The sequence below is a fragment of the Oryctolagus cuniculus genome, chromosome 7 (assembly GCF_051225735.1).
Source record: "Oryctolagus cuniculus isolate XC-2025 breed Fujian yellow rabbit chromosome 7, ASM5122573v1, whole genome shotgun sequence".
Taxonomy (NCBI): Eukaryota; Metazoa; Chordata; class Mammalia; order Lagomorpha; family Leporidae; genus Oryctolagus; species Oryctolagus cuniculus.
This window is the reverse complement of record NC_142873.1, coordinates 123,151,589-123,165,934: the sequence shown is the minus strand read 5'-3', so window position 1 is coordinate 123,165,934 and position 14,346 is coordinate 123,151,589. Positions and strand designations below refer to the sequence as shown.

The 14,346-nt window shown below is 58.9% G+C and overlaps 1 protein-coding gene and 1 pseudogene across 1 annotated transcript; one reads left to right on the top strand and one right to left on the bottom strand.

Annotated features, from left to right (window-relative positions):
• Positions 1 to 249: 249 nt before the first annotated feature.
• Positions 250 to 4,345, bottom strand: DMRTA2 (DMRT like family A2). Its single transcript, XM_051857793.3, has 2 exons — positions 3,786 to 4,345; positions 250 to 2,539 (listed from the first exon to the last, which is right to left on the bottom strand). The coding sequence occupies exons 1-2, from the start codon at positions 4,339 to 4,341 to the stop codon at positions 1,473 to 1,475; spliced, it is 1,623 nt and encodes a 540-aa protein (XP_051713753.2). The 5' UTR covers positions 4,342 to 4,345; the 3' UTR covers positions 250 to 1,472.
• Positions 4,346 to 5,454: 1,109 nt separating this feature from the next.
• Positions 5,455 to 6,503, top strand: LOC149125715 (uncharacterized; annotated as a pseudogene).
• Positions 6,504 to 14,346: the final 7,843 nt, after the last annotated feature.

The following is a 14,346-nucleotide window of genomic DNA, read 5'->3' as shown; positions in this document are numbered from 1 at the left end:
CCTCCTCAGCCTTCGTTGACATTTGTTCCAGACGTCTGCGACGAGGGCGGAGCGCACTGTGAGCCCCGGACTGCACTTAAATCCGCGCCCCAGGGAGAGCAGGACCTGGGCCTCCAGCCTCGCAGGAACCCAGTCTGGGTGCGCGCGGCCTGCAGACTGCGGATCCAGAGCACAGACAAGGCGACCCCGGAGCTGGGAGGGCCCCCGGGGCGCAGCGGGTACGGCTCCTCCGTTTCGAGCCGCGCGCCGGGAGCCACAGGTAGTTTCCTCTCCCGGGACCCGCGAGGGTCGGGCACTGAAGGGTCCTCGGTAAAGATTCTCCTTGGCACCCGCGGCCCGCGCGGCAAATCTTTTCCACCCGACAGCCCGAGGAGTGGGACGGGATATGGCGTTGTTTTCTTAGAAAATAACATTTATTTCTAGCTCATATCTATGCAAAGGAAAGCACAAAGTGAGCGGTGCTCCGCAGCAGCGATTCCCGCTGCCGGCCCTTCGGCCAGGGCGTTTGGCGAGTCCTGGGAGGCGAGGATGGGCCCTCAAGCGGGCGGTTCTGGCTCAGTCACGCGTCACTCTGCTCCTGCTTCAGCGCGCACCTCGACGGCCACTTATCGAGTGAGACCGGCCGCAGGCAAGAGGGGCGGGAGGGCAGGGTTATTCCCGAGTTTACAATATATTTAACCTATAAAACCTGATAAGCACAATTGCGCGCATAGTCTAATTTTTTCCATTTTGTCCTTTTTTTTGCTTGTTTTTGAATGTTTTTCACGTTAATACCGAGGTCACCTACAAATTACAATTAATAACTTAGAATTCCATTTTATAACATTATACACTGGCTTGTATATATATATGTATAGATTATATATAGATTTATACATATATAAAAACTCACACTGCACCAAGGAAACCCATGCTTGTCTGCATAAGCAACAAAGAGAGCGACAAATACCGCAACGAGGAAAGTGCACCTTAGAACTTGTTTCCTTTTTTTTTTTACATTTGATATATATGTGTGTCCCAAAGACTCGACTCAGTGCCAAGAGATTTATACATCCTAAATTTATATTTGTTAGAGCGAATATTTTAAAAAAAAAATTTAAGGGGTAGGGAGAAACACCGAAGAGACCCTCGGACTATCCTGCCATCCATTTGAGAGCGCGGGAGAGCGGGGTGACCGCAGCTGAAGGCGCGGCAGGAGCCTACGCCGCAGCCGCAGTCCGAGAACTCTCCTGAAAGGAGGGTTGGGGGAGCACTGGGGAGGGGGCCGCCCGCAGGAGATATGAGGATCTGCACCTGTCGCTGCTCCCCTTTGATCAGCCTCTCCACCCTCCAAAACAAGACAGAAAAACCACCTTGGGGCGGCGAGACCCCAGCCAGGGCGCAGAGAGCGCGCCGGGCCGCCGAGGGGTCTGCCCAAGGGTACAAGGCTGGGGTGCCTGTTTCGGGGCCGCCCGGCTGCAGGGCCCCGCTCCCTACTGCTTTTCCGGCGCGCCATTGACCATTGGCCCGTAAAGGCCTCCGCCGTAGGTCGGCTCCTTGTGCACAGCAGCGGCCGCGGCGGCCGAGCGGTCGCGCATGAGATCGCTGAAGGCGTAGTCCATGGGTGGGCGGAAGCCGAGCGTGGGCACCAGGCCCGCAGTGGAGTAGGGCGCCATGAAGGCCAGGCTGCGACTGTGTGCGGCCGCCGCCGAGTAGGCCAGGCGCAGAGGGCTGAGGCCGAGCGGCGCGCCCAGAGGGTAGGCTCCCGCGTCGGCGCCGAAGTGGCTGGCGTTGGGCTGCAGTGGCGAGAAGGCGGAGCGGCTGCTCAGCGAGCCCAGAGCCCCGGGCGCCATGGCGCCGGCCAGCAAGGGTCTGTGGTGCGGAGGTGCTGCGGGCCCAGCTTGCAGCGGCCCGGGCAGCCCGGGACCTCCGGCCGCCGCAGCGGCGGCGGCGGCGTCGACGCGGCCCGGCCACGCGTCGTCCGCAGCTGCTGCCGCACCCACCGCGGCCTTATCCGGGAGCGCGGTGGGGCCCAGGCCGGCCGCCAGGCCTCCGCGGTGGTGGTTCAGCACCTGCTCGATAGCCTGCACCACGTCGCCGCCGCAGCCCTGAAGCACCAGCTCCAGGACGCCCCGCCGGTGGCCCGGGAAGACGCGCGTCAAGATGTCCAGCGGCGTCCGCTGCCGCGGACCAGGGCCTCCGCCCAGCCCTGGCGCCGGGGCGGCCTCGGCCTCTTCTTTGTCAGCTTCCGAACCGGACTCGGAGCCCAGAGGGCTGGCAGAGCCCGGGCTGTCCTCCTCGCCGCCGCCACTGGGGCCAGCGCTGCTGGGGCAGCTGCCGCCCGCCTCCTTGGAGGACCGGGCCAGGGGAGACCCCGAAAAGGACTCGCCGTCGCCGTTCTCTGAGCCTGAGCCGGGCCGCACGTCTGGAGACGACGTCCCGGGCCCCGAGTCCGCGCCGTCGGGTGACAAGGGTTTCACCGGCGGCGGCTGCGGGCTGCCCGGGCGGCCCGACTGAAGCAGCGTCTTGGGGAACAGGTCAAACTTCTGCAGCTTGGCCTCTGGCGGGGGAGAAGAGGGGGGTGGTGAGGAGCGGTGTCAAGCAGCCGGCTGCGCTCTCAGCGGCTCAACCCTTTGATCCCAGGTTTCTCTCCCCCTGAGCCGCACACCCCCACTCACTGCGCTCCAGGGCTCCCCTTTCTGCTGCGGAATCCCTGCCTCTCTGCGCTCCTACAGCCCTGCTTCTCTTTCCCTGCCCAGGGTCTCACTCTCTTTCTGAACCCAGAACTGCAACCTCCCACGCGCTGGACTCCAGGTCCAGAGCTGCCTTTCTCGACTCAGCGCACCAGCACCTCCACCCTCAACGCCTTCCCCGGCCCAACCTGCCCTGGAGCAGTGGCCGGGTCAGGGTTCAAACAGGAGCCGCCTTAATGTCTACGTATCCCATACACTGCAAAGAAAACCTTACTCCTGGATCCCAAACGCAACCCTGCCCTAGGCAGCTTGGTCTGTTAAGGGGCAATACCTTGGGTATCTAGCAGGTTCTCTACAGCCAGAAGTAGAACTATTTCCCACAATTTCCCACAATTGAGAGCTGAGAAGTTCTTCCTTCCAAACTGAGAGCGGAGCCCCACTTCCCCTACCCGCCACGGCCCCGGCCCAATTTCGGCCAGAGAGAAGAGTGTGGGCTAGGCAGGTAGGAGACAGGGAAGAAAAGGGATCTAGGAAGTGAGAGGGTGCGTGCCCCGGGCAAACGCGGACGCGTGGAGAAAGAAGCGAGGAAGGAAAGGAGGGCGCAGCACGCGGCAGTCGGGGATAGTTGGGAATCACCTGGAGACAAGCAACTGCGGCATCTTTAGTGCCTGGGGAAAACGAAGGGGGGGGGGGCTTGGAGGGGATCGGATTTCTGAGGCGAGCTAGAAAGGAGCGAGGGAAAGGCGCCCGCCGTGCGAAGTGCAGAGACACAGACAAGTTACGAAACGCGGGGTTCCGCTCTGGGGAGAACAGCCCTCCAAGTGAGCGGGAAAGCAGGGACCTGCCCGCGTTTGGGTAGCGAAAGAGGTGAAAGCGTCTACATTTGTGCCCGCGGTGGGAAAAAGTCAAGTGCAAATGTTCCACAAAGGGGAGAGAGGAGATGCAGATGTCTACGCCTGACTTCAGGGGCTGGGTGCACGGTGAACTCTGACACTCGGAGTTTGGAGTCAGCGATTTTACCCTCTCGGTATCGACACAGGTCCCCGGACCGTATGCCAGGGGCTCCGACCCCGCTGCCCCAACTCCCCCGCCCCGGCCTGGCCGCGCTCTCACCTGCGCCCCCTGCGCCTGCCGCGCCGCCTGCAGTCCCCGCGGGCGCTCCAGCTCCAGGCCCCCCGCCGTCGGCGGCGCACACCGAGCCAAAGACCTCGTAGGCGGGCCGAGGTGGGATGATGCCGTTGGCGGCGGCCAGCGCCAGGCCCTCGGCAGTGCCGTAGAGCAGCTGCAGCTCGCGCGCCTCGTTCTCCTCTTGCGCCTGCTGCCTGCGCAGCGCCACCTGTGCGGCCATGACGCGCTGGCGCTCGGCGATGAGCGTGCACTTGGCGCACAGGCAGTCCTTCCAGCGACAGTAGCGCTTGTGGCCCTTGAGCGCCGACACTACGCCGTGGTTGCGGCAGCGCGCGCACTTAGGGGTCCGCGGGTACTTCTCGGCCGCCCGCAACAGCAGCGGCGGCGCCCGCAGCAAGCCGCCAGCCACGCTCACTGGCAGAGACGCGGCCGCCGCCGCGGCCGCTGCCACCGACGCCACCGACGCCACGGGCGGCCCTGTCGCAGTCGCAGCCGCCGTCGCCGCGCCGGGCACGCTGGGCAGCTCCGAGCGCAGCTCCATGGCAGGACCTGACCTGGAGAGAGGTGGGGAAGGGGGAGAGAGCTGGGTGAGGAGCCACCGTACGCTGGGCTCAAACGCAGCCTCGAGGGGTGCAAGCTTAGGGAGGAAAGCTTGGGCCGCGGAAGTTGGGGTAGTGGTTGCCAAATGCTGGGAGGAGGCGCGTTGGGAACTCCTCGGGAATCGGAGCTCTCCCACCCCTGCCCGTCACAGATGCTCCTGTGTCTGATTTACGTGCGGGGTGTCAGATTTCGTTTGAATCAGTGGTTCCACTTGGGGGGGGGCGGTAAAAACACAATGTTGAAAGCCCCTGGTGCAGATGGACGTAACAAAAATTTGAAAAAAAGAGAAAATATCCCCCAAAGCTTAGCTTCATTGGGGTGAGATGGGTGGAGAGAAATGTTTGCACAGTGGTCTCGGATTAGAAAGGAAATCTGGGCCCATCAGGCTGACGCCAGAGGCAAAAACAAGAAACCCCGAGACAAACGTGGCTTGGTGGGACGGTGAAGGGAAGGGCAGAGGTACCTAGGCACAAAGTGGAGTCGGCTGGAATGGAGTTTTGTTTTTAATGTGGATGGGAGCAGGAAAGTTTGAGAGAAAAGTCGGGAACAGGAAGCTTAGCTTTTGCAAGTAGAGCGAGGGCCGGGGAACTGCCCACAATTCCGGGACAAAGTTAGGCCCTGGGACCGTGGACAATATCGGCCCTAGGAGGCCCGCATCACAGGAAAGAGAATGGGTGTGGAGCTGTTTCCTAGGCCTTGAAGACAACGTTGAGCTGAAGAAACTTTCTTTGGATAGGCAAACACAGCCCGGAGATCAGCTCGGAGGGCCAGGGAAACCTCCACAAGCAGCCCTTATGGGTATCTGGGAGCCCCGTGCACCCACCCAAGCGGAACAGCAGTGCACAGAACAGGACTCCGCTGGGAAAGGCTGGCGGCGGGCTAGGGTAAAACCTGTGGCACGGCTTTCAGCCTTAGAGTCCGGAGAAGTAGTTAGAAAGGGCAGAAGCAGCCTGCGAAACGCTAGGCCTTGCTAGAGGGGGGCCTTTTTCGTTGGGCACCTCACTCTGCCCTTCCCTCCAGGTTTAGGGACGGAGTCGTTAGACACGCCCTCCCCATGCCGCTGTCCCACGGGGCCCCGCTGGAGTTCAGGTTCCCTCGTTCTGCTCTCAGCCCAGTTTCTGGGACTTGGATAGTCCCCCAGGCCCCAGTGGAGCAGAGAAGTCGCCTCCTCAGTTGGCTCGGAACGGACGCGGGAGTCCCCCCTGCGCCGCAGCTCCCGAGGCCTAAGCAGGCCCAGCGCTCAGCCTCCACCGGGGCCTCCTCTGGGCCACTCCCCCACCCGTGTTCCCGCCGGAGCCCGGAACCGAATTCTGATGTCTCGATCCGAGACTCCCAGCCCTCGTCCCTGTGCGCGGTGCCTCGCTCCCCATACCTCTCGGGCCTCCCAGTCCCCAGGGCCCGCCAGGCCTGGGCCTCCGCAGCAGGGGCCACAGGCCGAAGGGCCTCCTCTGCTTCCTCTGCGGCCCTCAGCTACCTGCCTTGGGCTCCGGGGTCCTCCTCCTCCGCGGGCGCCGCACGCGCCTCCCGGCTCCGCTCGCGACGCTGGCGCTCTCGGCCTCTTTCCCTTGCCCCCGGCCCCTTATCTGACCACGTCACCCTCCTTCAGTCACCATCTCCGAACTTCCGGACCCCCTCAGAAGGCGGCGCGGTCCGACCTTGCCGTCGGAAAGCCGAGCCGGGGGCCCGTGTAGGGGCCGGCCAGCCAGAACCCGCGAGCCAGCTCTCGCAGTGCCGCGTGCCCTCGAGGTGCGCGCCGGACGCTGCGCGCAGCCGGGGCCCAGTTGCCCGGCGCTGCCAGACTCTCAATGAGCCGCTCGCCCGCTCTATTGTTGCTCCTTAGGGCTCCATTAGACAGAATTGGACAACAATGTGGCGCCTGCCATTGGCCAGGGGAGGCAGACGGCGCTCTGATTGGCCGGACCCGCGCCCGGGGAGCCCCTCATTCTACAGTGTCCGAAAGATTCGAAACTCCAAAAGCGCCACTGTGTGCCTCGGGGAGGGGAGGGGGCGCGCCGGGCAAGGAAAAAAGTGGGCGAGGAGGAGCATTGAAAATACCGTGACAAGTAGTTTCCGTGCGCCCGCGAGCGTGTGAATTGCTCCTAATTACCGTGTCCGGTGCGCCTCTCTACGTAGACGGGTGTAACCCCTGGGCTCCGGGGGCGCCGGCTCGCCCGCGCCGCTCTCGCTGGCCGGGGGCGCTTGGCAAGGCCGAGCTTCCCTAGTGGCCTCGGCGGCCCGGGGCGGGATGGGGGCAGGTGACAATTCAATTACCGCGGTCAGGGTGGGGGTGGGACGGCGGTGCGGGGTGGGGAAGGGAAGGTGTCTACGGCATAAATGCCAAGACAATTTTTTCCTGCCTCTTTCCGGCTCGGTTTCGACTTTGCTCCCAAGTTCAACGCATTTGTGGTGGTTGGGGCTTTTTTTTCTTTTTCCCGCTGCAGTCTTCAAAGCTCAATGCCTTTATTTTAAAAGTCCTGATATGATAGGCATCCCGGAGGGTAAGTCTGGCCCGTGGGGGAATTTTTCGCTTTTCAATGAGGAGCCCAGCCGGGGAAAGGAGTTGCGCTTCCTGCCGGCGCCCGGCGCATCCCAGTGACTTTCCCGCCCCCCATCCCGGCCCTCTACTCCTCCCCTCGTTTCTCCAGCACCTTGATTTCTTTTCTGTGGTGGGATTTGGGGGTTTGGGTCGTTGTTTTCAATGGACGAACAGTTTGCTTTCTACCGTTTTTAAACGAAAGTCAAAAGCGGCCTCTGTGTCTCCCCAGATCCCTTGGAAGCCGGACGCGCCTTCACCTGCGGGTCCCTCCCGGAAGGAGGCTGCGGCCCCCCGGCAGCGCTTTTCACTTTCGCTTTACTTTCCCCGTCCTGACGTCACGGCCCTGAGGAACAGCTCCGTCTGCAGAAGAGGTAACAGGTTTCGGAGTTTGTTCCCCTCAAGAACCGCAACGTCGGGAGCCAGCGCCCTCGGTTTCTCTTGCTCTGCTTCCACCTCTGTGCCTTTTCTGTCTTTCCCCCTCATGTTCAATTACTCCCATTTTTATTCCCTGCTTTTCTCGCGCGCGCGCCTTCGAAGTAAAGAAAATTCGTTTAAATAACGAGAAAAACGAGCTTCTCTGTTGTCCCCCTTCTCTCAAGACCGTGCGTTTCTGCGTGGCTCTTTGCAACTCCCAGGGTGGCGGGGGTCTGGCCCACGCCGTCTTGGGCGCGGGCTTCCTGGGCGCGCAGACTCTGCCCAGGGCACTGCGGCCTGTCTGGCACCACACGTGGGTCCTGCCCTGCCAGCCCTGCCGCTTCCGACCCACGGGGCTAGGGAGTGCGGGAGCCGCCTCCTGCCACAGGGCCCCACGGTTGGGCAGACGGCGGAACCTCGCGCCCTGGGCGAGCCGCGGCGCGCTCCCCTGGAAAAAGCCAACCCAGAGGTTGGGCTGGAGGGGCCTTGTGGAGGATGTGCCCAAGGACCGGCAGGAGCGCTTCCAGAACGCTGGCCAGACCGAGCCTGTGATGGCGACAGCAACCTGGCCGCTGGCTCCCAGCAAATCCAGCTCACTGGAGCCTGGGCGTGGGTTTGGGGAGAGAGAAAGGTCAGCCTCCGTGAGGGGACTCTGCGTGCAGTGCGCGCAGGGGAGTGCGTCAGGGATACCGGGCCCTCTGGCGCGCAGCGCCCCGCTCCCACCTTGGGCGCCTGGAGGTTGTGAGCCGGAGTACTGCACCCTGGCGGGCAGTGCGAGGGAGCGCGCAGACTCGCGCCGGATTCCGCGCGGAGGGCCACCAGCCGCCTGCTCCCCGGGTTTGTGCAGACAAAGGTTTCGGGAAATAATTTCAAACCTCAAACGAAATAAACTAGACATATCTGCTGAGCTTCCTGGGCGCGGTGACCCAGGTACCCTTCTTGGCACTTGCAGCCGGACCGCTGGGAGATTCCCCCCACTCTAGACCTGGGGAATCCGCGGAAGCCAAGGTCAAGTCGCGGGGATTCAGACACCCGGAGTTCTGTCGCGGATGTCTAAGGAACCTCGTTTTCTGAGGAGGGGAAGGGGCACGTCCTGGGACGCAGCCCAGCCCAGACAGATGGCATCCTCCCACCTCCACGGCAGGCGCTGGTCTTCAATCCACCCTCTTTCCGCGCGTTCACATCCCCGCAGGTCTGGGACCCGCAACCTTTCCGCCCTCACCCCCAGGTAGGGGTGCCCGTGTGAGTGAACGCGTAAGAGAGGGAGGCGGGGGAAACCCGTCGTTAGACCCACACCTGGGCAGGACAGAAAGCCCCTCCCCAGATTTCCCGGCCCCTCGGGGCCAGTCCCTCCTGATCCAGACCGCAGTCTGGAGAGGAGAGGATCTGAGGGGGTACACGCCAGCCAGGGGTGACCGGGTTGAGGCAGCAGGCGCTATCCCCCCCACCCCGAATTGAGTGAGGCTTCACACTTGGGCGCACAACCCTGCACGTGTGACCTCACTTCGCAAAAGTTTTGGCCACACCCTCACAGCTGCATGCAGTGGGCGCCCACGGGGGCGCGCTCACCTCTGACGCTGCCCTCCCACTCAAGGGAACCCCTTTAGAGAAAGTTTGACCTCACAGCTTTTCATAAGCGTGCTGTCAGCCTGCGACTTCCACTTGGTGTGTGACTTAACACTCAAGAGCCCACAGACCGCCACCTGGGTGACTGCACACCCAGACACGAGCACATCCTTGCGCGTAACCCCGCACGGGTCCGCGGAGCCCCAGCCCGGCTCCGCGCTGGCCGCGGACACCGGAAGCCGGTGGAGTGGACCTCGGCCACGAACCAGGCGGCTGAGAGCAGAGGCAGTCCTCTCTCGAACGCGTATAATGGTTTGCTGACACCTGTGCGGTGCCCGGGGGCTGGGGTCCCGAGATAACACCCAGCCAAGAAAAGCCGCCCCCGCCCGCAGTGTAGACCGACCCCCTTCCCCCACGCCCACGCCCAGGCAGCGCCAGGGTCCAAAGGGACTATCCTGGTGGAGACCCAGGGCGAGGCTGGGGTTGAGGGCGCGGTGTGGGGGCGGGGGCCGAGGGCGCGAGTTCGGTGGTGCTGAGTGGGAGAAGGGCCGGGGGCGCCGATGGGGGACCCCGGAGGCGCTGACTTTTGCGCTGTTTGCCCGCAGCCTCGGAGCAAGCAGACGCCATCTGTTTGCCGGCTGCGACGCGTCCCGTTTAATTACCCTCCCGGCAGCCTAATAGAGATGATATTAAACTAAATCTTTCTGACATTAAAAGTAATTATCCCCAAACCGGTGGCTCCGGGACGGAATCGTCCCCTCCCGCCCCCACCGCTTCCCCGGCCGCGCCGGATTCCGTTAGTTTGGCTGAAACTCTTCACCCGGGAAGGGGGCGCACAGGAAAACTGGACGGCGCCCTGGGGAACAGGCGTCTCCGCCGGCAGGCCGACCCGCGGTTCCCGCACCGCCTCAGGCGCTCCCGTGGACGCAGACACGAAGCTCTCTTCCAGACCGACCCACGCTGATTTCGACCCGCAGCCTCCCGCAGCCCTGGGTGGATAGGGCGAAGCGTGGCCTGGCTTGCTGTCCCTGACCCCTGACTCCCCAAAGAGGACCCTTTTCCTCGAATCCAACCTAGGCCAGGGCCAGGGACCGGGTACAATTTCGGAGAGCCAGAAAGAACCGCGGTTCTGGGTTTCTAGGGCGCTCTTCTTGTGAGGGGCCCTATGCCAAGCGCTTCTCCTAAAGTGTGTCACATCGCCCTCTGCGGAGCAGGTCCTACTCTCCCACTGGTCAGGAGAGAAAACGTGGCCTCGTCTCCCACTAGTAGGCAACAGGGCGAATTCGAACCCGGCAGTCCCGCATCCCACACCGATGGTTGCACAGTTCCACGCGCGGGCTAAGGCCGGGCGCCGCGAACCTCTGCTTGGCATAAGGCCTCCCTCGGTACCCGCTGGGCCCGGCTCCGGCTGGTGCTCAGCTTCTTCCCCGGTCCTCGATCTCCCACCGAAGGAGGCGAGGAGCCAGCCAAAGGCGAGGGAGCAAGAGCACTGCCACACGGAACCCCGGAGGCCACCGCGCTCCTCCGGATCGAGCCCCTGCGCCCACCGTCGCCGACTTATTTCCACGACCTTCTGGTTAGGCGCTTCGGAGCCTTGGACAAGCGCGCGGAGAGTAGTGTTCACCGCTTATTTGCCTCTTGTGGAGCGCCTACTGTGTACCGCCGCTAAACGCTCGGTGTGGGCAGTTGGTCCCCCGTTTTAGACACGAGGAGGCCAGGCGACAAAACTTGCCTGGGGCACGGTGCTGCTGAAATCCAGACCCAACTCCCACTCTCAGAAGACTTTTTTTCTCCTCATCTAACGTTCTGGTGGGTAGGATCAGAACAAGGGGCTTCCATTCCATTCAGTTTTAATTCAGTTCACCGACCCATTCACGGGAACACTGGAGAAAGGGCCATTCATTCTTGTAACGGCATTTGTTGAGCGCCTAGTATGTGCCAGGCCCTGAGGATCCAAGATAAATCAACCATGATGGGCCATCGCAGAGCTTGCGGGCCAGCTGGGGCGCGGTCACCCAGAGCCTAACAGAACAGGGGTGCAGGGGAGCCTCCTTTCTCGGACCGGGAAAGGATTCCTGGAAAGAGACCCCTGTGGTCGTTAGGTTTCCCAAATGGAAACACTGTTATAGCAAAATGTGCTATTAAGCATTTCAGACATTTCAGCAAAATGTATTTCATATATATTTTTAGAAACTTTTTTGTGTACCCATATTTACAAAAATATACTTTTTGTTACTTGATTCTGTTGCTTATAAGTATGATAAACACTTTTCATAGTAATATATCTACAAAATTTTAAAGGCTTTTTAAAATATTCCATCATATGGATGTATTAATCTTTATATTAATGAGTATTTAGTTTGTTTTCACTCTGCTCTATTAAACATTGCTACCATGAACACCCTTTGTGAATTTGCCTAAATATTTCCTTATGCTAAATTCCTGGAAATAAAGATTGAATGGTGATATCTTTTTTAAAGGCTTTTAATAGCTAACTTGGGAAAAGGTTGTGTCATTGTACGCACTCAACGGAAGTGCTTCTTGCTGATCTTTTTAATCTTTCCCGATCCAGGCAAGACCTATAGTATCTCATTGTCTATGTCATTTGCATCTCCTTAGTTTTCCCCTTGTGTTTTGGCCACGTGTGTGTGTGTGTGTGTGTGTGTGTTTAAATTATTTGTATGTACCGTTGCTTATTTATCTATCATAGAGCTTCTCTTTTCCTTAATTTGTAATAGTGATTTATGCATCAAAGATAGTAGTAGTGTCCTTTCCTCCGCAACATGTGTGGATTTCCTGATAACTCTGTTTCATGTGTCCTGTTGTGCTGTTGTTTTTCTGGAGTTGTTGATTGTTTTATGTAGCCAAATGTGTTACCTTTTCTTTACGGATTCTGTTTACAGTATCATACTAATGATTTTCCAATTCAGTCTTCTAAAGTATTAACCTATATCAGTTCCATATTTTACATTAGCTCTTTTTCATGATTTACATTTATATCTTTAGTTCATTTAAATTAATTTTGGTAGAAGGTGTGACATTTGTAACTTTCCCCCAACTGATCACCTAGTTAGCATAGCACTGCTGCGTGATCCAGCCTTCCCCGCTGCGGCCGAAATCTCAGATGTCTTGGGCAGGTTTCATTACTTCCTCTTCCAGGGACCTGTTTACTCTCCTGCCCCAGCCTCAGTATTTTAATTATTTTAGTTCTGTAACAGTTGGGAGGGCAAGTCATATTTATGGTTCCTGATTCTTCTTTTTCAGCATTCTTGTGGCTATGTTCAAAATACAGTCGTCTGACTAAACACAAATTTTGTAGGTGCAAAGAGAAATTAAAAAAAAATTGGAACTTTGATTTAACTGTCTTTAGAAATTAACTTGAGGAAGAGTAGGCATCCAGGACATGGTGACTTTGTTCACAACTCCTAACTGCCCTGGGGAATGCTGTTTCCTTCCTATAGTTCTCTTTCTCCTCACTTTCTGTAGCTACTGAAATGGGTGCTTTTCACCCACTGCATCTAACCAGTAAGGATGGAAGCATGAGAAAGTTACTGATTATATTTATCTTGGAACCGGCCTCTTTCCTGACCTCTCTCTCATTTAAAATCTGAAATTCTCACGTTTTCCGGGCTGAGTTTGGAAGGACCTGGATTTCGAATTGACTAGAAGGAGGGAGGGAAGGGATGCAGAGAACACAGTGCAAAGGAGCGATTTGAAGATCCCCTTCCGGGGCTTAGAGGACAGTGTGCACCTGCAGGGTGCTCATTTTTGAACGGTGCGCCTGGATCCATTTCCCCAGAGGACCATTGGAAATGGTAATTCCAAGAATCAGCTTCTGGGATGACATGCTACCCAGACATGAAGCCTCTGCCAAGCTGTGTGACCACAGATGAGTCGCCAGCCCTCTCTGGGCTCTCCTCTCTGCCACTCCAGGAGGACTGCAGCAGCCAGACCACTGCTGGGGGGGGGCGGGGAGGGAAGGGACTGGAAAGGGCAGTAGGGCAGCTCCTGAGCCAGATCAGCGTAGGTTTTAGTCCAGTTCCCTCCTCAGAAGTGCAGGGCTTTGGCAGCCACATTCTCTCAGCCTATAATCCCCACTCAACAAACCCAAGATAAGAGGCATGGATCTGGGAGGAGGAAGGCTGAGTGACCCCTGTAGGCCCCCTTTCCTGCAAATGAACGCTCCCCCACCCTTGGCTTCTTTCCCTTAAATAAGGGAAAGCCCTACTCAGCTTCTTCCACTCCCACCCCACCCCCATTTCCTGTTGGGAGCACAATCTCTTTCTAGCTTGCATGACTGGCTCAGGGCCTGCCTGGCCGGTCCTGCTCCAATTTGGAGCGGAATACATTTTGTTAACCCAACCTATGCACTCTTTCCTGTTGGGCTTGGGGTAGAGGAGCTGGCTCACACATGGCCTCCAGGCTGGAGCTGGCACTGGTGCGCAGGTGCCTGCCTCCTCTGGCTTCACAGTCCCAGGCCAGTTACCCTGAAGACTCGTGCTTTAGGCCCTAGCCTCCGCTCTCTTGTCTGAGGCACAGCAGACACATGTGCACGCAGGCTCTCCCAGCGACTCTGCACTCTGGCTTCTCTGACACCACATACCCTCTAGCTGCTCACGGGGAACTGAGGTACAGAGAGGAAGTGACTTTCTGAGAGGCACACGGTGAGAACTATTCCTTCTATCTACAGAAGAGAGACTGGTGGGAGACAAGCAAGTGGAGGTGAGGCCACGTTTCTGGCCACATTCGCGGGATGGAGGAAAGGAGCCTCTGTCTTTGAGGGCTTCTTCCCCACCCCTTCTGTGCGCTCACAGCCTGCTTCTCCCTCGCCCCGTGCCCCCAGCTCACCGTTGTGTTCTCACTGCTGGGCAGGTGTCTGGAAGCTGAGCTGGACTGGAGCCCTCCCATGTAAGGTGGGGGTAACAGTAACTCTCACTGGGTCACTGTGAGGAGTCAATAAAGCAATTCACGCGACTGGTGCTCAGTCTGGCACGCAAACACTCGGAGCTTCAGTATTACTATTTGCTAAACAGTTGCTGAATGAATGTCTCTTCACTTTTACTCAGAAAAAACCTGCTTCCTTCTTAGCACCTTTTTGCCCCTATGAGGAGGAAAACTGGAGAGCTGGAGCTGGCCACAGGAGGTGCCTTCCCAGGTACCTGGGACTTCGAACCCTAATCTGAGGACTCCCCTGGAACCAGAATTCTGGTGGATCTGCATGGCCCAGAGACCTTCCAGCCAGCCTGGGGTGCTCAGGATCCCAGAGGTGCTCTGGCTCCTCTCCCTCCCTAGGTCACCGCATCCATTCCACCTTCTATCCTCTCAAGGCTCCATTAATTAGAACATGTTTGCTATGAAGCCCAAAATGAAACTGGACCCAGTGAGACACAAACAGCACAGCCCAGGGCCTGCCCCACACCTCTCCGGCAG

Bases quoted from the DNA above. Each gene is read 5' to 3' on its own strand.
- DMRTA2 (XM_051857793.3), bottom strand. From the start codon at position 4,341: ATGGAGCTGCGCTCGGAGCTGCCCAGCGTGCCCGGCGCGGCGACGGCG. The intron at 2,540-3,785 runs GTGAGAGCGCGG...CTCCCCCGCCAG, and splicing joins GGCAGGCGCAGGGGGCGCAG to AGGCCAAGCTGCAGAAGTTT.